Raw genomic sequence first — 24432 nt, forward strand, 5'->3', positions numbered from 1 at the left:
TAGTACACAGAAACATATCCAAGAACATAAAATGTTAACTTAGTTTAGAGAATTTAATCACTTCTCATGGTGCTTGGAAGTGCGTTATCACAAAAATTACTCTGATTTGTTTAAAAAACTGAGCCAATTTGAGAAGAGAACAGAAGTAGAGTAACAAACAGTCAAACTGTTGAAATGTGACAAAGTAGTCAAGGTGAAGACCTTTTTTATTCAGTGATTGTTTTAACAATTTTAAACTGAAAATTGTGGCAAGATACACACAAGTTGTCTATTATCTGAAATTTGTGAGGAAGACTTTGTAGTCTTTCCATCTCAACTTTTTTTTTAATGGATCTTCTGGGTAAAGGACAATATGCTTGGTATATGACTGCAGTTGTGTAGTCAGACTAATATAATCCCTACTTTTAGAATGTGCTGTGATTCTGTGTAATCTCGAGAAGAGTAGGGTTAGGCCTGGACCCTATGTGGAGGAGAGAATTCCAAGGAAAACTTGTTATTGAAGGAAGTGATGCTGGTAATGCGGAGGGTTGCAGTCTTGCCTCTGAGTTATTACTGAACTTTTCACCATTTCTGGTTATTAAAGATCCTACATACTCAAAGAAATAGGAACATTATACCTTGAGGTCCTGGCCAAACTTAATTTAGGTAATTAGGTATTTGCCAGCATTTTCAAACAAGTGTCCTGATTTTTTTTTGGTGGGAGCTGCAGGTCCTCGGCTCCATTAACTTAGTGAGATTTAGTACTTACACCTCTACCTCGAGATAAGGCGACCCGATATAACACGAATTCGGATATAATGCGGTAAAGCAGTGCTTTGGGCGGGGCGGTGCTGTGCACTCCAGTGGATCAAAGCAAGTTTGATATAACACGGTAAGATTTTTTGGCTCCCGAGGACAGCGTTATATCAAGGTAGAGGTGTATTTAGGACCTGCACTACAGACACTTCGGTTTGAAAACTTTGGCCATTTTTTTCCCACCTAAATTCTCCCTGTAGTTTCAACTGGATAATGTGTTCTGTGCTTCCTGTCCGAAGGTGTTACGCAGTGTTGCTTTGTTTCACCCCAAAGTTGGCTGCATTTAAATGTTGGGGGAATGATTCTTATGAACAGATTGTACATCAGGTTTGTAAAATGCTTTTGTGATAAACATATGTAAACACAAAATACCATTATTTCTAAAACTCATCCGCACTCTCCCTCTTGTAGCACACTAAAAAAGACCTTGAAGGGTTTAAGAAGCTATTCCACAGATTCTTGCAAGAAAAGGGACCTTCCGTGGACTGGGGGAAGATTCAGAGACCTCCAGAAGATTCTGTAAGTTGCAATAAAATGACAACAGCCAATAGGATCTTAAAATTAGTAATCACTGCTTGCATTGAAATATATTGTCAACAATACAAAGCACATAATTGCCGTGTTTGTTTAAGATAAAGTGGAATAACAATTTAAATAAATCTTTATTGCAGAGAGAACTAAAACATGGGTCTATGTTGTACGTATTCATGAATATCCGGTCCTCCTTAACATATGTACATAAGTTCTCTCCTAGTATTATTCTGTTAACTGGTCCATTGCTTAAAAAAAAATTGTAATAAGTATAACTTTGCTGTTTAATCTGATGCTTTGCAATGAAAGGTAATTTGTGGTGTTGGGAGTATGTAGGACATCTAGAGTCTCCATCCCACACCTTCCCCAAATGAAAACATGTTGCAAATCCCAGATGAAATTGACTCTGACAATCAGTTTTTACTAAATATTTTGAAAGAGATGCATAGTAAGTGGCCTGGATTTTATAGCTCAAAACTTTTTTCTGCTTTACAATAGTTTATATAAAATCAAGGAATTAGGAATACAGTTAATGTTGTTTAAAGAGCACAATTTCCCTGCAGTATTGTATCAAGTGTGAAAAAAATAACTTTTGAAGTGAGAGGGTGCATCAAAAAACAGTAGATTTTCCCACAAGTGTTTCTATAAAGGTAAGCATTTTTCACTGAACCAAACCTTGTTTTTAATTAATCTATGGCCCTAGGCTCTTTCTTGGCTGTTTACACAGCTAACCTTTAGTTATGAGTGTGAGAATTTTTGCTCTCCCAGAAGAGTAAACTGGTATATTAAAACTGAATTGGAGTCATGAGATGTTAGTATCTTCATGAGTTGACTGGCATTGTTTGCCCCTATGCTATGTGTCAGCAGTGATTGAATTAAAGATCCACTTTGCAACTGAAAAGCATGCTGCAGAATAGAATGTTCAGCTGCCTTCAGAATAGATGCTGATACTGCTCTCCAAAGTGTTGTTGAAAGATGATGAAGTCTTGTAGTGAGTCTAAGGTCTGTTAGGACATTGGGTCAGTATAACTACATTGCTCAGGGGTCTGAAAAATCCATGCCCCTAAGGGACACAGTTAAACGGACCTAACCCCAGTACAGGTGGCACTAAGGCAATGGGAGAATTCTCCTGTCAACTTAGCTACTGCCTCTCAGGGAGTTAGAGTACCTATGCCAGTGGGAGAACGTCTCCCGTTGGCATAGGTAGTGTCTTCACTGAAGTGCTACAGCAGTGCAGCTGCGTTGCTATATTATTTTAAGTGTAGACAAGCCCTACATTTCTTCCAAATCTAGTCATCTTAACTTTACAATTATTTTCATGATATGAGGACTTCAGTAACTCAGACAGAGGCTATGAGTCTATTACAGGAGTGAGTGGGTGGATGAGGTTCTGTGGCCTGCAGTATGGAGGGGGTCAGACTAGATCGGGGTGGCCAACCTGTGGCTCCAGAGTCAATGCAGCTCTTCAGAAGTTAATATGCAGCTCCTTGTATAGGCACTGACTCCGGGGCTGGAGCTACAGGTGCCAACTTTCCAATGTGCGGGGGATGCTCACTGCTCAACCCCTGGCTCTACCATAGGCCCTGCCCCTACTCCACTCCTTCCCGACCCCTCCCCTGAGCCTGCCATGCCCTCGCCCCCCCCCCCCCCCAGCCTTCTGCACACCATGAAACAGCTGATCGGGAGATGTGGGGACGGAGTGGGAGGTACTGATCATCAGGGCTGCTGCTGGGTTGGAGGTGCTGGGAGCGAGGGTGGGGAGGGGGTGCTGATAGGGGGCTGCTGATGTATTACTGTGGCTCTTTGGCAATGTACATTGGTAAATTCTGGCTCCTTCTCAGGCTCAGGTTGGCCACCCCTGGGCTAGATGATCTCAATGGTCCCTTCTGGCCTTAAAGTCTATGAGACTCTGTCCTACTCTGTGTGAAGTCTCCCTGGTGGGAGGAAAATGTGCCTCCAGTATTGCCCCATGTACCAGATAACAATCCTGTATAAAAATAGCTTTACACAGTGCAGAGGCCAGTATCAGTATGATTATTCTTCAGTTTGGGTTTAGTGTGACTTCTGGAGCCAGTTATAAAATAAAATGTCAATTCAGCAGTATCTTAGTCATTGCTGATTGATATTTAGTAGTTGGAGGGCTATGATATAAATTTCAGTGTCTGTTCTCAAAGCATAAGTAAAAGGGTCATTTTAGCTCGTGGCTGAAAGAAGGGCTATATTAGGGGGAAAAATGAGTATTTCACCTGTCTTCTGCTTCTCTGGTTCTTCTCCTGGAGCCTAAACTTCCTTCAGCCATACAGCCTGTTCATGTGACCTATGATCACGTTTTTTTTTAATTGTATCGTTCCATAGCTCTGCATCATCATGCCACTTAAGTTATTCATGTGCCTTGCTCAAAAAACATAGATTTTATCCCATTACCTACCATGAACTCAGAATCAAACTGCACTACTTTACAAATACCATTGAGGTAAATAAACAAGTTAGGGGGTGACACCCTCCTCCCTGTTCCTACTACTATGTAATTATTCTTACTTAAATAAATTTATCTCTGGTGTTATGGTATAATAATTGTACCTTATTGCTCCAATAAACAGCTTTATTTTCTCCACAAGGTTCATTTGGAACTTGCATGAAGCTTATAGCTTCATTCCAATAATTTTTCTTGCATATGAATGATGGTAAATCTGCCTCATGTTACCCCTTGAAATTAATTTTCTATTTGTATCCAAGGGAAAAATCTTTTAAAAATTGTGTGTATAAAAGTATCTTGCCTTAAGTTTGGTACTAAAGGCTCAAAACCCAATTGCTTAAGCTCTCCTTTGTTGCAACAGCTTTTACATATTGAATATCTATGGTGCTGCATAACATAGTTCCTTTAAAATTATTCTCAAACTATTCTGCAGTATGACAGTTACCTGCTTCTACATTGTCAGTTGACAATATTCTAATCATAAATGCACATTAACACTGTGTGTAAAGTTGAACTCTAAGTTTGTCCAAAGAACGATTGCTGAGATCTGATATCTTTATGGCTGGAGTGCTGACACTCATGGCTTTGTCCCTTAAGTAATGTGTCCAAGTCCCAAATTAAAGTTTTAGTAATAGGGGGGCATTAAAGTAATAACAAAAGGGGACAGTAAAGAAAGGGAAGATAAGAGCTCTCAGCGCAAAATCAAGATATTGAGAACAAAATTAAGGAACCGGAGGACATGAAGAGAGGCAATTAAATAATGTATGTGCCTGGGTAACAAACAAGAAGAATTGGAATTGCTCATCTGTGAGCATAAATTTGATCTAGTTGTTGTTATTGAAACCTGGTGGGATAGTTTCCGTGATTGGAATGTTAAAATCAATGGTAATCTGTTTAGGAAGGATTGGGTGGGCAACAGGAGGGGGGAGTGGCTCTCTGTCAAAGGTGGCATTATGTGTTTCCGAGTCACTGATAACTTGGAAGAAAATGATCTTGAATGCTTATGGATCAATGTCCTAATAGATAAAGCACAAGATGTGTTAGTGGAGGTCAGACCACCAAATCACAATAGGGAACAGGGTGATTGGCTCCTTACTCACCTATTTACAATGTGAAGGGAAAAAAAGCTACATGATTCTGGGGGACTTCAATTTAAGTGATCTATGCTGGATGTGAGGGGGGACATGGTAGCAGTTTTCAGGTATCTAAAAGGGTGTCATAAGGAGGAGGGAGAAAACTTGTTCACCTTAGCCTCTAAGGATAGAACAAGAAGCAATGGGCTTAAACTGCAGCAAGGGAGGTTTAGGTTGAACATTAGGAAAAAGTTCCTAACTGTCAGTGTGGTTAAACAGTGGAATAAATTGCCTAGGGAGGTTGTGGAATCTCCATCTCTGGGGATATGTAAGCGTAAGTTAGATAAATGTCTATCAGGGATGGTCTAGACAGTATTTGGTCTTGCCATGAGGGCAGGGGACTGGACTCGATGACCTCTTGAGGTCCCTTCCAGTCCTAGAATCTATGTTTCATGTTTCTGGTACTAAAACATCCTTGAAATTTCTAAATATTCTAGATGACAGTTTCCTAACTAAAAAAAAGTGTTATATCCAACACAGAGGAATTATACATTACAGCTCCTCTTGACCAAGAAAGAGGAACTGAACACAACTAAAAATTTATAGTAACTTAAGTACAAGTGGTTGTGACCTTATCACATTTTTAATGTGCAAACAGAATAAAGTCCAGACCAGTTATATGTATGTCGTGCTTTAATATGGCCAATTTCACAAAGGTGGAAACAACTATGAGCTAAATCAGCTAGAAGGAAGAATTTAATCAGATAAACAATTTATAATTATTCATATTTAAGAACAGTTTACTGGATGCCAAAAAAGCCACAATCGAGAAAGAAAGCCATATTGATTAAAACACCAATGTGACTTAGAGTGCAAATGAAGGCTGCTATAAAAATAAACAAATAGAAGGGGGGGAAGTAGAGAGTAATGAATGTAAACCAGAAGCTGAGAATTGTAGAAAATTGATAAGGGAAGCAAAGGGACATGAGACATCTATGGCCAGCAGAGTTAAGGACAATACAGAGTTTAAGTATATAAGGAACAAAAAGGTTCCTAATTATGGTATTGGTCCATTACTAGATAGAAATAGTAGAATTATCAATACATTTCTGTTCTGTGTTTGGAGAGAGGGAACAACTATCTCCATTCCACAAGTACATTAGGAAGATGTTAAACAGCAGCTACTAAAGTTAGATATTTTCAAGTCTGCAGGTCTAGAAAACTTGCATCCAAGAGTTTTCAAAGAGCTGGTTCAGGAGCTCACTGGACAGTTAATGATTTTTTTTTCTTCAATAAGTCACCAGGAAGTTCCTGAAGACTGAAAGAAAGTAAATGTTGTGCCAATATATAAAGAGGATATATGGGATGACTGAGTAGTTAGAGAACTGTCGGTCTGACAGCAATCCTGAGCAAGATAATGGAGTGCTTGATATGGGACTCGATTAATAAAGAATTAAAGGAGGGTAATATAATTAATGCCAATTAACATGGGTTTATAGAAAATAGATCTTGTCAAACTAACTTGATTTTTTTTATACGATTACAAGTTTTGTTGATAAAGGCAATAATGTTGATGTAACAGACTTAGACTTCTGTAAGGCATTTTAGTTGGTACCACATGACATTGATTAAAAAACTAGAATGATATAAAATTAACATTGCACACATTAAATTAATTAAAATCTGGCTAACTGATAAGTCTCAAAACGTAATTGTGAATGGAGTACCATCACCGAATGGGTGTGTTTCGACTATGCTATTTAATATTTTTATCAATGACCTGGAAGAAAACATAAAATTATTACTGATAAAGTTGGGAGATGACACACACATTGGGGGAAGCAGTAAATGATGAAGAGGACAGATTACTGATACAGAGAGATCTAGATGCAAGCAAACAATATATGTTTTAATATGGCTAAATGTATAAATCTAGGAACACAGTGTATGCCGTACTTACAGGATGGGGGAAGCAGTGATTCTGAAAAAGATTTGGGGGTCCTGGTGGATAACAGCTGAAGATGAGCTCCCAGTGCAATGCTGTGGTCAAAAGTGCAAATGCAACCCTTGGTTGCATAAACAGGGAATCTTGGGTAGGAATAGAGAGATTATTTTACCTCTGTATTTGGCACAGTTGGAACTGCTGCTGGAATAGTGTGTCCAGTTCTGGTGCCCACAGTTCAAGAAAAATGTCGATACATTGGAGAGGGTTCAGAGAAGAGCCATGAGAATGATCAAAGAATTAGAAAATCTACCATATAGTGATAAATTCAAGGAGCTCAGTCTATTTAGTTTAACAAAGAGAAGGTTAAGGGGTGACTTGATTACAGTATATAAATAACTACACGGGGAACAAATATCCAGAACGGGCTCTTCAATCTAACAGAGAAAAAGGTATAATGTGATCCAGTGTTGGGAAGGTGAGTTCAGATGACTGGAAATAAGGTCTAATTTTTTAAACAAGGGTAAATTAATCATTGCAACAACTTACCAAGGGTTATGGTGGATTCTCCATCACTGAGAACTTTAAAATCAGTATTGGATGTTTTTATAAAAGATCTGCCCAAGGAAATATCTTAGGGTTGTTCTATGACCTCCTGTAGAACACAGGCTAGACTAGATTATCATAATAGTTCCTTCTGGCCTTGGAATCTATGAAAACTTGGAGTCATCCAGTGCTAACATTAGGTGCTAACAATGCTATGTGATAGTCGCCATCCTTGGGATAAAATGGATCACAGAGATTTCTTGTGTTAATATGTGACGGGCTAAGTGGAATCTAAATCTCTCAGCACTTTCAAAAAGATACAGGCAATAAATTCTGCACCCTGACTTTCAAGTTACAGTTCTGCTGTCCAAGGCTGAGAGCTGTTCTCTCACCTCTTGGTACACTATCAACGTTTAACCCATTACTTTTTTCTAAAGCACTTTTAGATGTACAGAGAATGAAAGCTGCTCATATAAAACACATTTCTACTGAATATCACTTCTATAGTGATGTTCTGTGCTAGTGAGCATGACTAGGGCATTTGTTAGATAAATATTGATAATTCTGTTCTCACAGAAGTTGATCTAAGCAGTGGAACATTAGTAACTCATAAGCAGGGATGAAGATATAATTTTACAAAGGCCTCAGGATACAGACTTGAACACTGAGTTCTTCATTAGTAAGGTTTACTTGTGGAGAAATCTGTATGTGTGTCTTTAGCACTGTTATGCTCTCAACTTTTTCATTGATCTCCTTTCTTCCAGTCTTGCCATAATTAAAGTTGTGACTAACTTTCTGTTGTGTCCAACTTGTATTTTAACACACAAACTCCATCCCCCAGATTTTGCCAAAGCTGCTAATGTAGAGGATATTATGCCAGAGGCTGTCTTTTTGGGAAGTTTGTTGGAAATCTGACAAAGCATTAGTTATGACAGTTTCTGATTTTTTTCAAACGTCAGTTTCTTGAAAATTCCTGACTTTTGACTTCGGAATATTGTATCTCAAACACTTTTGACCTCAAAACTCCAAATATGGATTATTATAGTATCCCTCATGAGAACTGGTGCCTTTGATTATTGTTGAATCAATTTGGTATGTGGTCTTTTTTTAAACCTATGAGAACTCTGGCATTTATAATCTTGACCCATATTTGATGGACTTCAAGATGTGCAGAGCTGGAAAACTTGAGTGCATGAGTTTTTAAATGACTTAAAAGCCTGTAAACAATTCAAATGTCATATGCCTTTGTGGTGGTTTAATTTCTCCTGCTACTTGGATGTGTTTTGAAATTTCCAGAAGGAGTAGAGCCATGACAGTAAGGAAGCTTACAAAGCTCACCAGCTCTGTAAAAACGACGTTTCAATGAGAGCTTCTGCTTAATGGCCTATCTGAGCTCAACAGGAGGAGAATTTCTAATTCAGCTTCCATGTGCTGTCTAGCCAGGGCAAGTCATTTGTTGCCCAGGAGTTTTGGTTCCCTCTGCCAACATGTCTGGAACATTCCATAACAGTACATTATAAAAATATACTATAGCAATCATTAAACTTGTTTATAAATCAAACAGGATGATGATAGTTTTATAATCTCCCAGGGATGAGGAGGCTTGAAAAATATGGAGGTCAGGGATGAAACAAATACCAGTTCGGGGAAAAATTAACACCCTAGGGGCCTTGACAATAAAGGTCCCCAATTTTAGATGAAATGAATAAAAAAAATGTTCCCCCTAAACTTCTGTCAGAAGGCTCCAGTTTTAGAGCTAGGACCTATTCCTATTTGGAGCCTTAAGGAAGAAGAGGATCAACGTAATGTTAGTCTGGCTCTTTTTAGAAAGCCAAAGTAAGGAACACGGGAGGGAGGGATGGAGAGAGGGATGCAACTTAATCCTACTTGAGTAAGCCTGGCACTTCATTCTGCATAAATTGCAAGTGATTGAAAAGGCCTGCTGGGAGGGAATTGCGGTAAGGGAGTCCTCAGGTGGTATGTTGATATGGTGAGGTCACCTGGGGTGTGAGGGGAGCAGCCTGCATGATTCAGGCATGGGAGGAGCTTGTGATGCATGGATTTTGATAAGGGCATGACTGAATATCAAAAAGATACTTCAACTTGCCTGCTACTTGGATTCATCTCCGTAAATTAAGTTACGAAGGAAAAGAACCAATATCAACAACTCCTACCCACTAGCAAGTAGTTTGTTTCCCAGGGTTGAGGACAAGATAGTCGATTGTATCCATCTTGTGCTATTACTCAAGCAGTCCTATAGAGTTGAATCATTAACACATTATTAACCCTATTTTTTAAAAAATGCTCTCAATGTCTTGTGTACACATTGACCAACATGGATGCTGTGTTCCTCTCCACTCTGCCTGTGATGCAGTCTCAGTGCTCCCTTTGTCTCCCACAGATATCTCTATGCCTTCATCCACATTGCCCTTTACACTTGGAACAAACTTGTAAAATCTATCAGTCAAACTCCAAGCTTCACCTCATTCACATCGCTCCTAAAAAATGTACATCAGCATTGCCTCCAAAAAAAAAATGTAGCTTAACCCTCCACACACAACTCCTGCATTGCCAAGAAGTATATATGTCTAAAATGAGTAACACTAATCTTATTTCTGTAAATCATGTCCTTCCTTGTCCCTTCTGTTTCTCAATATGTGTCTGTCTTCACTTGTCTGTCATATCCAATGTTTATAATGTAAGCTCCTTAGAGCAGGAATTGATTTCCTATGCATTTCAGTGAAGCATTTAGCATGCTCATGGGTGGGTAATAGGACAGTGCTGCGTATAAGAGCTGAGTGAAATGATCTAAAGGATGCAGCATTTTTGACAAGTATTTAGATAGAAATTGCAGAAAGCAGATGCTGGCTTGCTGTTTCCTAAACACACATTCAGAGTCAGATAGCTGCCCTCTCATCAGTCTTTCCACTTTCCTATATAAATGCCCTCTTATGCTGTATAAGTCACTCATGTTTTTTTGACAAATCCATACTTGCAACCTTCCCTCCCATTTGTAGTTTATTCAGATACATCCTGCGTGCAGTGAAGTTACCGTATCCTGAGTCCTGCCTCTTCCATTTATTCTGTGTGCTTCCTCTTGAAAATATAGCAGAATAGATGAACTATGGGCAGAATAAATTTGCTATGAACAGATGGTATTCCTGAACGGATGTGCGTTTGAAATAGCACAGAGGAACTGCCATCAGGGATAAAGATCTCGTTCTGTCCACGGTTTGGCATGTTAATGTTTTGAAAACCTGCTCATAAAAAGACCCTTGCAAAGATCTTATTTATGCCACCTAGCTCCCGGATAACATTGCTAAAGGCTTTCCCTGCACATGCACTCTTTATAAAGTCCAAACATATTGGTGGGGTTTCTCTAGCTTTGGCCATTATCTGCTCAACAGAAGAGACCTTCTCCATGCCATGCAACTACTTTCTGGCCAACCCTTGTGGTTTGCTCCCAAATGTGGGGTGTTCTGGTGCTGAGCTTTGATAGCTGTAGCCAACTCATCCTTTCTGCAAAAGTGATTGGAACTTCTGTTAGTTTCAAATTGTGCAGTTTCCAAATAATCACCCTCTGGCAAGGGAAGGGATAGCATTCTTCCATGCAGGGGGGGGATAGCATTAAAAAGACTGCAGAGGGAGTGCCGAGCACTCTCGGGTGTCACTCAAGCACATGCTTGGCTATCTTTTGTGAGGTAAGGGCAGGGACTGGGCTAATACCACAGACTGTACTGAGGCCCTGTCTTCAGCTGGCTTTGAACCTTTTCCTCCGGAGGAGGTGGAGATCTTTTGTAAGGGATAACGCTAATATGCTCGTCATTGTTATATGCTGGGTGATTCCCATGGCTTTCAAAGGGATGGCAGTCTCTGGACTTTGCCACTCCGTGTGGAATATGTTCTGGGGAAGGGGAGCAAGGCGTTTCTGTTCATTCCCCCCACACCACCTGTGTCCTTACTGCTTTTGGCTGGTAATTTGTCCCCATAGCTGTGAGGAGTGTGCTGGGGAGAAGAGTCTGGTTTCTTGAATAACCAGTTATACTTGAAAGTGTGCAAGGGGGGAAAAGATGTAGGGGATTTTTAATTGTGCTGGTTTGTTTTGTGAAACTTGTCTTACGCCAGGCTTATATGCATTTTGTTTCAAACCTGCTGTGAAGCATCTAATACTGGTCACTGTTATAGAAAGGACACTGGAGTAGATGAACCACTGGTCTGATACAGTATGATAATGCCTGTGGTCAAATGTTTATGAAAGCTTGGTTGCTTGACTTGTGAAAACTGTGCATTATTACAGTTTCTAATATTTTAGAGTTCATGGACTTGTTTATGTCCTTTTCCTCCCAACAAATGGATCATTTGTTGTGATTCTTTCATTTGACCAGGATGGCTAGATGGCAGTTTTCTTTGAAGCTCATTCTAAAGCAGAGGTGGGCAAAATATGGCCCACGGAGGCAGTGTTTGTGGGTGCAGGCAGTGCATGGAGACCCACTGTGCCCCTCCCCTCAAGGGGCACGCAGAGACTTACCAGCAGCAGCCGGCCGCAGCTGCTTCCGGGAGTGGCGTGGGGCCACGGAATGCAGGCAGCCTGTCTGAGCCCTGCTGCGTGCCATTGGCCGGGAGCCACTTGTGGTAAGTGCCTTCCAGCCAGAGCCTGCATCTTGCACCCCAACCCCCTGCGCCAGGTCAGAACCTCCTCCTACACCCCAACTCATTCCGAGACCCTGCCCCCAATCCCCTGCCCCGGCCCGGAGCCCCCTCCTGCACCAAACTCCCTCCCAGAGCCCACACCCCTCACCCTCTCCTGCACCCCAACACTCTGTATCAGCCCGGTGCTTCCTCTGGCATCCAAACTCCGTCCCAGACCCCGCACCTCCATTAATATAGTAGAAATGTGCTGCCTGTGACGACTTACCAAAATTCATGGAGTGGCTCCCCTGCGAAAATTATTGCCCACCCCTGTTCTAAAGCATCCAAGTTCTCTTTTCCTTTGAAATGTAACTGCAGTAACCGAGTAACCATGTTTGGCATTCAAACTCTCTCCTCTAACTTGACCCAAAGCCATGGGCTTGATGCAGGAGTTACTGGGTAAAATTCTATGGCTCTCAAAATCTACAAAAATTCTCCTGCTGCTTGACTCAGATAGCATTGCCACCAAGAATGCCTTACACTGCTCCACATAAAGAGTGTGTGTATGTCTATTTAAATATAAACATAAAATAATGCAACACGACTATGTATAACTGTTCTTTCCCCATCATTCATTCCCTGAGTCGCTGAGTTTAGCTTTGATTGGTGCTGGCTTAAAATGCTGTCTTTTACCACATACGTTACAGTGAGCTGGCTGTAGCTCTTTTTTTAAATTATTTTTTTTAAAAGAACTTGGACTTCTATTATCAGTCTCTTAATTCTCTGCACCTCTCTTCCTGGAATAAATGAGCTGCTCTTCCTAGGCTATAAAAAAAAAAAAAACTCTACAGAATTTGAAAGACTCTACTGTCGTAAATTTAGTTGAATAACCCTAGGTATTGCCAGTTACATTCCTGTCAGGGGTGAAAGTAACTGAAAGGACTTACCAGTACGCCAGAGTCCTGAGTGGGGGCGTGACCTCAACCGGAAGAGGCATTTAATGGCCCTGGAGCTCCGGGCCCTTTAAAGCACTGCCCGAGCCCCGCTGCAGGAGCTCTGGCGGTGATTTAAAGGGCCCGGGGCGCCCCACAGTGGCAGTAGCCTCGGGCCTTTTAAATCCCCGCCCGAGTCTGGCTGCTGGGCTCGGGTGGGGATTTAAAGGGCCCAGGGCCACTGCCACTGTGGGGAGCCCCGGGCCCTTTAAAGCGCTGCCTGAGCCCCACTGCCGGAGCTCCAACGGCGGTGCTTTAAAGGGCCCAGGGCTTCCCGCAGCAGCTGGAGCTCCGGGCCCTTTAAATCCCCACCCGAGCCCGGCTGCTGGAGCTCCGGCGGTGATTGAAAGGGCCCAGGGCTCCCCACAGTGGCAGGAGCCCCGGGCCTTTTAAATCACCGCCCGGGAAGCCGGTCCAGTCCGGCATGGCGAACCAGCTCTTGCTGGTACACTGTACTGGACCATACCGGCTTACTTTCAGCTCTGATTCCTGTTAATGAAGAACTGTACTGTTACATAAAGTACTTGTACGGGCAATATGAAAAGGCCCTTTTTATTTTTACAGTTGTTCGAGCTGTCTCTTTCATGGAGACTTGATATTGATGCTATTATACTAGGCTGGCTGAGGCACGTTCTAGTGACCTTTTACTTGCTTTGGATTCCCCCAGCACTCTATGTTGGTGCTTATAGCTGAGCTGGATTGGAACTCAGGATAAATTCCAGATTACCAACATTTGAATCTTTGCTGTAACCTCTGTATCACACGGTGACAGTCTAGGATTGTGTGTGTTTAAAATGAGTTTGCCCCACACCTATGGGAGAAGTCGTTTAGGAACTTGAATTTCTCAGAATTCTCCAAAATCTTGCTGGGTGAGGAGGGCTGCTTTCTGAAGACCCCACTTATGTAAAGTCTCCAGTCTCCCCCTCTGTGGCACATGCCACTCTTAGAAGCCAAGCTGCAATTGGCTGAATGTTGTTTGTATTTTCCCATCCTCCTCCTCTTCCATTTATCCGGAGGGAAGTGAGAAGTAAGAGTAGAAGCCCTAGAGGGGAATTAGTGCTGTTTTGAGCCTGCATCCACTCCCTTTGCCATGCTTAAAGGGAGGGAAGCATCGGGGCTAATGTGTCGGATTTTATTTGATGCTATGGAAATTGAATCTTGGATTACATGATAGTATTCTTAAAACCATTGGGGATATGCACACACATTCTTTTTAGAAAGCTTACCTATCACTTTCGTTGCATGTTTACTCCCTTTTCCACCTACTGACTTGATGAAGGAACAGATGTTTCTTCTATTACTAATCACACAATTATGCACAAAAATCCAGGATGCTACTAGACCTTCCAGAGTACTTAGTATGTACTTCTTAGGTTCAGTGGATACATAAATCACTGTCTTTGGTATAGTTTAAAAAAAAAAAACCCAAACTTGCCATAAATCTTTTCTAGACACTATTAGATTTGTTTAAACCTGTTATAGGACTGATAATACAGAGATAGGTTTGTTCTTCTGGTTAAATGGATAGTCTCAGGATTTTACTATCAGAGGGGTAGCCGTGTTAGTCTGGTTCTGTAGAAGCAGCAAAGAATCCTGTGGCACCTTATAGACTAACAGATGTTTTGCAGCATGAGCTTTCGTGGGTGAATACCCACTTCTTCGGATGCAAGAAGAAGTGGGTATTCACCCACGAGAGCTCATGCTGCAAAACATCTGTTAGTCTATAAGGTGCCACAGGATTCTTTGCTGCTTCTCAGGATTTTACTGTAGTTTACAGAGGTCATTAATTTAAGTGCCTGAAATCTCGGATTGTAGTAATACAAATCAGGATGTACACTCTGGCATAGATGTAAAGGCTTGTTTTAATTGAACACTCAAACTTGTCAGCTTGTGGTTTTATTTGCAATCTCCTGGTAAAGACAACTGAAACAATCAATTTGATTATTGTGTTTACAGCAGTGTACTTAGAATCTGAAGCTTATCACTTCACATAAGATTTGGGGGTATAAATATTTTAATCTTTACATCACTTAAATACCATTTAAGAAGCTCTGCTACATAATAGAGGCATTAAATGCTAAATTTCTTAAGAGGAATCTTGATGAAGATTCATTGGGCTTATCTTTGCAATATCAAAAATAAACAGCCATCTTTGTGGAGTAACAGAGAGCAGATTTTAGAATTGTATGCTGCTGGTTCCTCTGAGGAACAATTCCGTTTTCTCTAGCATGTAGAATGTGACTAGCTTCTGAAGACGTATTTTTTAAATAACTAAAATAGATGTATGATCTCTCGGTATTGCTAGGTAGAGAATCTTCTTTGGGCCCTATTACTTGCTGGTATAAGAAGGCATGGGATAGTTAGTCTTATTGTGATGTTTGTTGCAATCATTGTTCTCTCTGACTAGCAAATTAGTCAAATTTAAACTTTGTTTTGGTAACATCTTTAGTTAATTTATAATGGAAAGTTAACTGAATTCATCTTAATCTTTCTTTCTTTAAAAGGTGTTAAATGAGGGGGTGAGGGTTTTAAGATTTGTTTTCCTGGATAACTGCTTTAAACAAGCTAATTAACAAGTAAGGTATTTGGCCAGATTCAGCTCTCATTTATATGGAGGGAGGGAGGTGGAAATCTGGAGCAGCAATGTTAATTTGATGTGACTCTGTGATAATGGAGTTACTCCAGATTTATTACTGATATAATAGAGTAGTAGTAGCTGAGCCTTAGCATCTCCAGGTTGAAACTTTGAGAGCTGGTATTTGATTTCCTAATTTCACACTGCAGAGTCACTGAGGATGTGTGTGTATGTATTACTTTACTGATTCCTCATCCCCTTCACCACTCCATATGTTCTCTCAAGAACAGAAAGAGACAACTTACACTAAGATCTTTGGGAGAGCTTTTCCATCTTGACTTTTTAGATTCCAAAGCCAGAAGGTACCACTATGATGATCTAGTCTGACCTCCTGTAAAGTACAGGCCATAGAACTTCCCCAGAATAATTCCTAGAGCATATCTTTTAGAAGAAACATCCAATCTGGATTTAAAAATTGTCAGTGATGGAGACTCTACCGTAACCCTTGGTAACTTGTTGCAGTTAATTACCCTACCTTAAAAATGTAGGCCTTATTTCCGGTCATCTGAATTTAGCTGTCAGCCATTGGATATGTTATACATTTTTCTATTAGATTTAAGAGCCCATTATTAAATATTTGTTCCCAATGTATATATTTACATAATCATGTCACCCCTTAACCTTCTCTTTGTTAAGATGAACAGACTGAAGGAGCTCAATCTATCACTATAAGGCATGTTTTCTAATCCTTTGATCATTCTCATGGCTCTTCTCTGGACACTCTCCAGTTATCCTTCTTGAACTGTGGACACCAGAACTGGGCACAGTATTCCAGCAATGGCTGCACCCATGCCAAATACAGAGGTAAAATAACCTCTCTACTCCTAATTGAGATTCCCATGTTTATATATCCAAGGGTTGCATTTGCCCTTTTGGCTGCAGCATTGCACTGGGAGCTCATCTTCAGCTGTTACCCACCACGACCCCCAAATCTTTTGCAGTCACTGCGTCCCAGGATAGAATCCCCTATCCTGTAAGTATGGCCTGTATTTTGTTCCTAAATGTATACATTTACATTTAGCCATATTAAAGTGCATATTGTTTGGTTGTGCCCAGTTTTCCAAGTGATCCAGATCCCTCTATGTCGGTGGCCTGTCCGTTTTGTTATTTACCGCTCCCTTAATTTGTGTGCTATCTGCAAACTTTATCAGTGATGACTTTATGTTTTCTTCCAGGTCACTAATAAAAATGTGAAATAGCACAGGGCCAAGAACTAATACCTGTAGGAGCCCACTAGAAACTTACCCGCTTTGTGGTGATTACCCTGTTTACAATTACATTTTTAGACCTATCAGCACATATTAAATGGATTAAAAACTGGCTATGTTAATTTTATATTGTTCCACTGTTTTAATCAAAATGTCATGTGCGTCCATGTCAAATGGCTTACATAAATCTAAGTCTATTACATCAACACGATTCCTTTATCAAACAAACTTTCTACCTCATAAAAAAGATTGACAGGATCTATTTTCCATAAATCCATGTTGATTGGCATTAATTATATTACCCTCCTTTAATTCTTAACTAATTGAGTACCATATCAGCCACTCCGTTATCTTGGCCTGGGATTAATGTCAGACTCACAGGCCTATAATTACTTGTAGGGTAAATACAGCATATACATATATGGTGCTATACAAGTAATAAACTCTGGACTCTCATTTTGTTAGATAAGTAAGGAGGAACTTAAACAAAATTTTTATAAAAATATTCTTAAGTGGTTTGGCTTGTTCCCTGGATCTTCCCTTCATGCAGCAAAGGGTGTTGGGGAGCACTGCCCCATCAAGTCATTGGAAAATCCACACACCAAGGACAAGTAGGAAACTCTACAACTGATGCTACTGTGCAGGAAAATCTAAGTTTTCTTATTTATAGAAGTAAATCGCTAGCCCTTAGAGTTACAAAGATTTCCTCTGTTTGCATTTGGTAACCTTCATAATTTAATTTAAATTTGAGATATGCTATTTACTCTCCAAAACCTAGCCATTCAGTAGCTAAGGTTGTTCTGTAACCTGTCCTAGTGTTAGGATATAGGACACTGTCCACTCTCATTTGTAAACTTCCTAATCTTGTAGCACAATTTAAAATGCCCTTTTATGTAAAAGTCTATTAAAACTATCAGTTTCCTCCACTGAAATATCATTCATATTAAACACAAATCAAAACTTCATTATTCAAATTTTTTGAAGGAAGGGAAACTGACATGTTGCCTTAAAGGTGGTTAATGAATTACTTCTGTTGAATAAATAGTTTTGGCCTGGGTAATGGAGTAACTACAATAGATTGCACTATGACACTTCTGTTAGGCAAACTTCTACTATTTGAATAACGAGGTAGCTGTGGCACAATGACTAACTTGACAACTAAGAAAAGATAAGTTCATTTAATGGAAAGCAAGCTCCTTCCTAGTTGTACATGGCAGAACTCCTCTAATGTAAAAGTTTCCTTCTAATCTACCATTGCATTGTATTGGTCAGGAATATCAATTGTGCAATACAGTTTTTGTTTCCTTTGCACTCAACCAGAACACGAACTTTTTGTTCTCGTGTAATGTGGTTTTCCATTTTCCCCCCTCTTCCTCTAGCATACCCAAAGTGAACGTGAAGTCCTCAAATTTATTTAGTCCACGTCTTGTTATAAATCAGATGCATTTCTGCTATATTCCAACCAGAATTGAAGTAATTTCTGTGTCATTGTGCTGGAAGTTTTAGAAGCATTCAGATTTTTTTTTCAAATGCCATAAATAATCTGTGTAATGTTTTAATCATCTAAAAAGCTTCCTTCAAAAGAAAAAATGTAGGAAAAACATTCTATAGCTGTATTCTATTAGATCAGTATTTCCCAAACTTGGGATGTTGCTTGTGTAGGGAAAGCCCCTGGCGGGCCGGGCCGGTTTGTGTACCTGCCGCGTCCGCAGGTCCGGCCGATCGCGGCTCCCACTGGCCGCGGTTCGCTGCTCCAGGCCAATGGGGGCTGCTAGAAGTGGTGTGGGCCGAGGGATGTACTGGCCCCGGCCCGCCAGGGGATTTCCCTACACAAGCGGTGTCCCAAGTTTGGGAAACACTGAATTAGATCAATCCAGAACTGTTAAAACATCTGTGTCATTTTAACAATACCTTTCCATTTGTGTGTGTGTGTGTGTGTGTGTGTGTATGTATGTATGTAGGCATTCTCTAATGAAGTTACAACTGTTTTTTTTTTAATAAGGCCTAATTTTGTGTACATACCAACCCACCCCAGAATCCAGACAAGTCATATCACCTTTAAAATTGATAGTTTCTTACTGAAAACAAGATAGAACTTTTTTTCTGCAAAATTTGAAATGAATTGGCTGAGAATACTCAGAAAATAGAAGGAAGCATAGTTCCAGAAGCATTTTGGAACTTTTGCTGCAAGGTGGAAAAAAAATTAACAGGCCTAGTACCGAGAACCAACATTAACCTGATTAAAGACTCTCTTGCAAAGAATTTTTAAAACTTAGCCTGCTCTGCTTGTTGCTTTGGTGACCTCAGTATAGAAAATCAAGAGACGGCAGCAAGAGTAAGAAAAGGAAGAAAAAGTCAAACCTTTTTCTTGCACAGAGAAAGACTTCCTAAGGTGCGACTTGATTGGTAGGCAGGCTTGCTATTGGGGTGAGTGGGTTGGACTTTTTTATATATATATAAAAAAAAGCTTCACAAAGGTTCTCTTGCTGCCCTTGGGTGGAGCACTGTAAGTGAGGGATTGCGGTCCTGATCTCTATCTACTCCTTACCTCTGTTCCTACCCAGCCCCCTTGCCCTGTGGGCTTGAAGAGGGAAGTGATGAGTATCTGCATTTGAATAAAGCTTAAACTTTCCTTGACACTTTTGTCTATTAAAAAATAAAACACATTTTCCAAGAGGAGAGGTTATTTAACAAACTGTGTTGTATGTGGTGTTTTAAGCTGTCTAGGGTAGGAACCGTATCTTCCTACATGTCTGTAATATGCCGGGCCACTCTAGTGATGCCTCACAAATAAATTGGGGTATTGTTGAAGATTAACTTCTTAAATTTGAGAAGGTGTGTGAGTGTGTGTGTGTGTGTGTGAGAGAGTAACTTCCTAACACACACAAGTTGAGAACTTTGGCAAGGAGTTGTAGTTCAGAGTTCAGCCTTTCTAGTACATGATATATTTTCCTGTTCCTCTAGAAATCCCTTCTTAGCAGCGGGGAAGCGTAACAAGAGCTACAAAAAGATGTTAGTTTATTTCAGTCACCTCTGACAAATTTACTTGAATACCTTCTAAAATTGCTGCTTCCTTACAGATTCAGCCCTATGAGAAGATAAGGGCCAGGGGATTGCCTGTTAACATCACCTCAGTCTTGAACAAACTGGTTGTAGTGAAACTAAATGGTGGCTTGGGCACTAGCATGGGCTGTAAAGGCCCCAAAAGTCTTATTGGCGTGCGGAATGAAAACACCTTCTTGGACCTGACAGTTCAGCAGATTGAGGTAAGAAACTTTTGATCTGCCCTGAAAGCCATTGTTGAAACAACATGCTTTGTGAATCAGAGCGTAGGCTAAAACTCCTCTTGAAGTTCTTGCTAATTTAGAAACACTTCCACTGACTAATCTGATTCGATTAAAAATTGAAACTTGGCTGTCTGACTGGTACTGCTCTGCCCTACTGGGTAGGAAACTGGAATCCGATCTCTGTTCTGCTCTCTGTGCCACTAGCGATTGGGAGTGCTGAGAGTTACTGCACCTGGACTGGATTGTGAGCACCACTTAGTAGTGATGCACACGGCCACTCCCACCATGGCTGAGTAAGCAGCAGCATTAACAGAGATGGTAGGGAATCCCATATGGTCCTTAGATAGTGACTATGACGGAAACTTCCCAAAAGAAGCTAGGCAGGGAAATGGAAGACCCCCAACTCACTGGGATGTGGGGAATTGCACTGAAAAGAGAGGATAAAAATAAAGTATTGCATATGCTATGTGGATGGAATTGAATTACACCAGCATTTCTCAAACTGGGGGCTGCGGACCCCACTGATCAACTCCTCCCACTTCCTCCCTCTCCCTCTATCTCCCAAAGGCTACTCAAGGCAAACCGGGAGACTTTAGGTACTAAAAGTCTGGCGGCGCAGTGGAACTAAGGCTCCCTGCCTGCCCTGGCTCTGCGCCACTCCTGGAACTCCCTGAGCCCGCACCCAAACTCCCTCCTAGAGCTTGGACCCACTCCTGCACTCCAACCCCTGCCCCAGCCTGGTGAAAGTGAGTGAGGGTAGGGGAGAGTGAGCAATGGAGTGAGTGGGGGAAGGGGTGGACTGGGGGTGGGGCATGGGGCAGGCTGGGGATGGGGCCTGGGGCTGAGCGGGCATGTTGGGGCTTCCCAAAAATTTTTAAATCAAAATGGCGGTCCTCGGGTTGCTAAAGTTTGAGAACTACTGGTTCACACCATTCTGGTCAAGGTTAAATCAGCATGCATGCTAACCCAGACAGTGCTAGTACTTCTAAAGTACCATGGATCAAACTGCAGAATTTAGCAGGGCCTTAAGCAGTAAAATCCAGGTACACTTTTGATTCTCCCCCCCCCCCCAGATCTGAATCCCAAGAGTAGCTTTAAAAGCTTTGTTTTCTCTTAGGTTCAACCCTCCCTCTTGCCACACCAAATGTTTTTAGCATCACTCCAAGTATACTCTCTTCTGAGTAAATTCCAGATTTTAGAAGTGATTGGCATTTATTCCTCCAAAAAGCAAATGAACACTTGCAGCTGCAGGTTTTGGGAGGGCATTTTGGCTGTTATAGATTTACCTCTTTACATTTACAATGCTACTTATTCTTACAGTAGATAAGTACGATGGCCATGAAAGGGTAGGATATTGGCTTGCCCTAGTTTCCTCATGCAGTTCATTCTAGTTTTAGGTGCTTACCAAAGTATTTTAGTTTGGAGTACGTATATTGGTATGTCTGGTCGTCCTTTCCCCAAGGGCTAGGAAGGTGAGCTGCAATCTCATACAAAGATTTAGTCTCGTGCCCAATTCTTGCATTGTGTGATATCCAAGAGGGTGCTTCAGGTGTTCTCTTTTGAGGGTCTTTGTTGATGTGGAGGTTAATGTGCCCACTTTTTGGTCCCCCTCTCTCTCTCTCACACACAGAGGTTTGGAAACTTAAGTTCTTAATAGCTGCTCCGTTGCTGACGTGAAAGCTGCACTTAACAGAAGTTCTTGGAGATTCATGGCAAGAAGCATATTACAAAACTTGTCTTTTAATCACTTTTAAGATTATTTTAAAAGATCCTAACACACAGAGTAGGGTTAAGGACACTGAGAATGTGCCCGCACCTTTTTGAACGTACCAGCAGTTAAAAATTACACAAGTGAATGCCTCAAACCATACCTGAAGTAAATATTCTTCTTTCCAGAACAGTCCCAATGAAGCTGATTTGATTCACTCCTTATTGCAGTAGAATAATGCCCATTATCACCCTTCATATAGTTAAGGGAGGGACCAGTTCATTTTGGGTACTGAATTTTTTTAATACTTTATACTGTGTGCTCGGTCTATGTTAGACAATTATTAAGGATATGATTTGGTCACGGATTCCATGACTTTAACAGACATCTGTGGCTTCAGCTTCAGCCCCGGGTAGCAGGGCTCTGGCTGCCAGACCCCCCATGCAAGGCTCTGGCTTCCATGACTTATGGTTTATTGCCTGCATCCTGCCCATGAATTTTAATAAAAATCCCGTGCCAAAATCTTAACCTTACCTATTATCCATATATAGAAAGTTGGACTCTCTGTATGTGCGCCCCTTCATGGCTGGACATGGTGTAGCAGCTCTTCCTGTTTAGTACACCCTGCCGATGGTCACGCCAGTCTGGAGGTGGGCTGCCTTTTCTTGCAACTCAGCCCTCTGTCCAGGTCATGGTTGAGTTACACACTCCCTCTTAGGTGAAACAAGTCCACATGAAACCATACCCAACGTTCCAGTCTCTTCAGCCCCTCTGATTGGGAGTTACTAAGACAGAGTCCTCATGTGGGATCTTCAGCATAGACCACTCAAAAAAAACACAGCTCAAGTACTTCTACCCCCACTTGACTCCCAATACTTTACTGCCCTATTGAGGACCTCTCCTTCTCGATCTCAGCTCCATATTGAACCCTCTTTTGGGTCCACAACAGCGCGAATCAACATCTCCTCTAGCCTTCACCTTTTCTCTCTGTACCAGGGTTTTCCTTGCTTCTAGCAGCCTTCTCTGATATCCTCAGCTTCCTGGGCTTCCTTTTCAGGTCCCATGCCCTCCTTCCTCACGGCCTCATGCTGGGGTTCAGCCTAATGTCTGAAAGTTCTTCCTTGTTCTCATTTCAGAATGCTGCCTCCCAGAGCTTTCTGCCTGGAATCCCCCCTCCTCAGGGGCCTGCTTCAGGAGCTTATCCCTTCTTGGAGCTCCTCTCCAAAGTCCCCTTAGGCTTTACTATACTGCTTTTGGGCTTCGCTGCCTCAGGCTTCCTCCTGGTTTAGGACCCTCTAGTCCCAGTTCCAAGTCTCCCAGGTGTCTCAGTCTTCAACCCAAGAAAGAAACTGTCACCTATCTCACTCATTCTTGGTTCTCCTCCTGCCATTGCCCTACATTCTTTCCCTCATAAAGACCCAGCTCCTCCCCAGTTGGGTTTTATGATGTTGTGCCTAATATCCCTTTAGGTGCCAGCCAGTGGCCTCATTGGGCTCAGTCTCCTGTTATAACCCATGGTTAACCAATGTGGGAATTATACATCTACTCGCACCATTTTTCAACTGTTTTTAACCAATTCCTGAATAACCAATACCATGACATCCTAACTGGTCTGTACTGTTGATCATGTCATCAATCTGCCCAAAAAAAAAAAAAAAGCTTCAAAGCAGTTGTGGGTAGGAGATTGCAATCCATTTATAAAGAATCCTAAATACAGAGTGGATTGTAAAAGCTCCAAATTGCCTATTGGGATAAAATATCGTGCAGAAGGACAAACGGTTTTCTGGGTGTATGTATGTCTGAAATTCAAAGAAAGCTAAGAGTCCCTTCAACATAACCATTTTGTGGCACATCTTGTATGCAATTAGCCTATCTGATGCACTCTCCAGTTAGAACTGAAGAGTTAAGAACTCAATTGTTGTGTTAGCTCTGAATGATTTGTGTGTGCGCGTGCACATTTAATTTAGACCTTCAATAACTTGTTGTTTCATCATAAATATTTTTGTAGCTATGAAGATTGTCTTTTAGTTAACTGTTACATTTGTCTAGATATCTTTTTAAGAGATTTTTTTCATAACCATTGTTTGACACAGTCTGCAAATAGTAGCTAAAGTCTCATTGTTTAGGTGGCAGAAATAAAACCCAGTAACTCCTGCTGAATATGATCTTTTTTTCTCCTCAGCATCTAAACAAAACCTACAACACAGATGTTCCTCTTGTTCTAATGAACTCCTTTAACACTGATGAAGACACAAAGAAAATCTTGCAAAAGTACAGCCACAGTCGTCTGAAAATATATACTTTTAATCAAAGCAGGTATCAGATTTTTTTCTTCTGTTTGCGGTGTAAGAAACAAGCAAGCTCTTCCTTGTTGTGCATATTAAATATTTTTGTTAGAGTTTTAGACAGCTTAACTATTATTGAGCATTAATAGTGACATACTTTCATGTTCTACCTCTTTAAAAGGGCCTTTTTGGAAGTTTAAAAAGTGAGAAGGCCCAAGAATAGCTAGATAAAATTAATAACTAAAAATAAATGGGTGGAAGAAATCTGTGTTCCGAGATCAGACTTGCAGTGGAACGCAGGAACGTGGGCTTTGAATTCTGAACT

General features: G+C 41.1%; 1 protein-coding gene across 4 annotated transcripts in view; it reads left to right on the forward strand.

Moving 5' to 3' along the window:
- UGP2 (UDP-glucose pyrophosphorylase 2) overlaps nucleotides 1-24432 on the forward strand; it is a 41567-nt gene that overhangs the window by 11084 nt on the left and 6051 nt on the right. For all 4 annotated transcript variants that reach the window (XM_039530643.1, XM_039530644.1, XM_039530645.1 and 1 more), the window contains exons 3-5: nucleotides 1207-1314; nucleotides 19908-20093; nucleotides 24005-24138. In XM_039530643.1, the coding sequence (XP_039386577.1) occupies nucleotides 1207-1314; nucleotides 19908-20093; nucleotides 24005-24138 (428 nt within the window). The remainder of the gene's footprint in view (nucleotides 1-1206; nucleotides 1315-19907; nucleotides 20094-24004; nucleotides 24139-24432) is intronic.

This window comes from Mauremys reevesii, linkage group 3, assembly GCF_016161935.1.
Source record: "Mauremys reevesii isolate NIE-2019 linkage group 3, ASM1616193v1, whole genome shotgun sequence".
Classification (NCBI taxonomy): domain Eukaryota; kingdom Metazoa; phylum Chordata; order Testudines; family Geoemydidae; genus Mauremys; species Mauremys reevesii.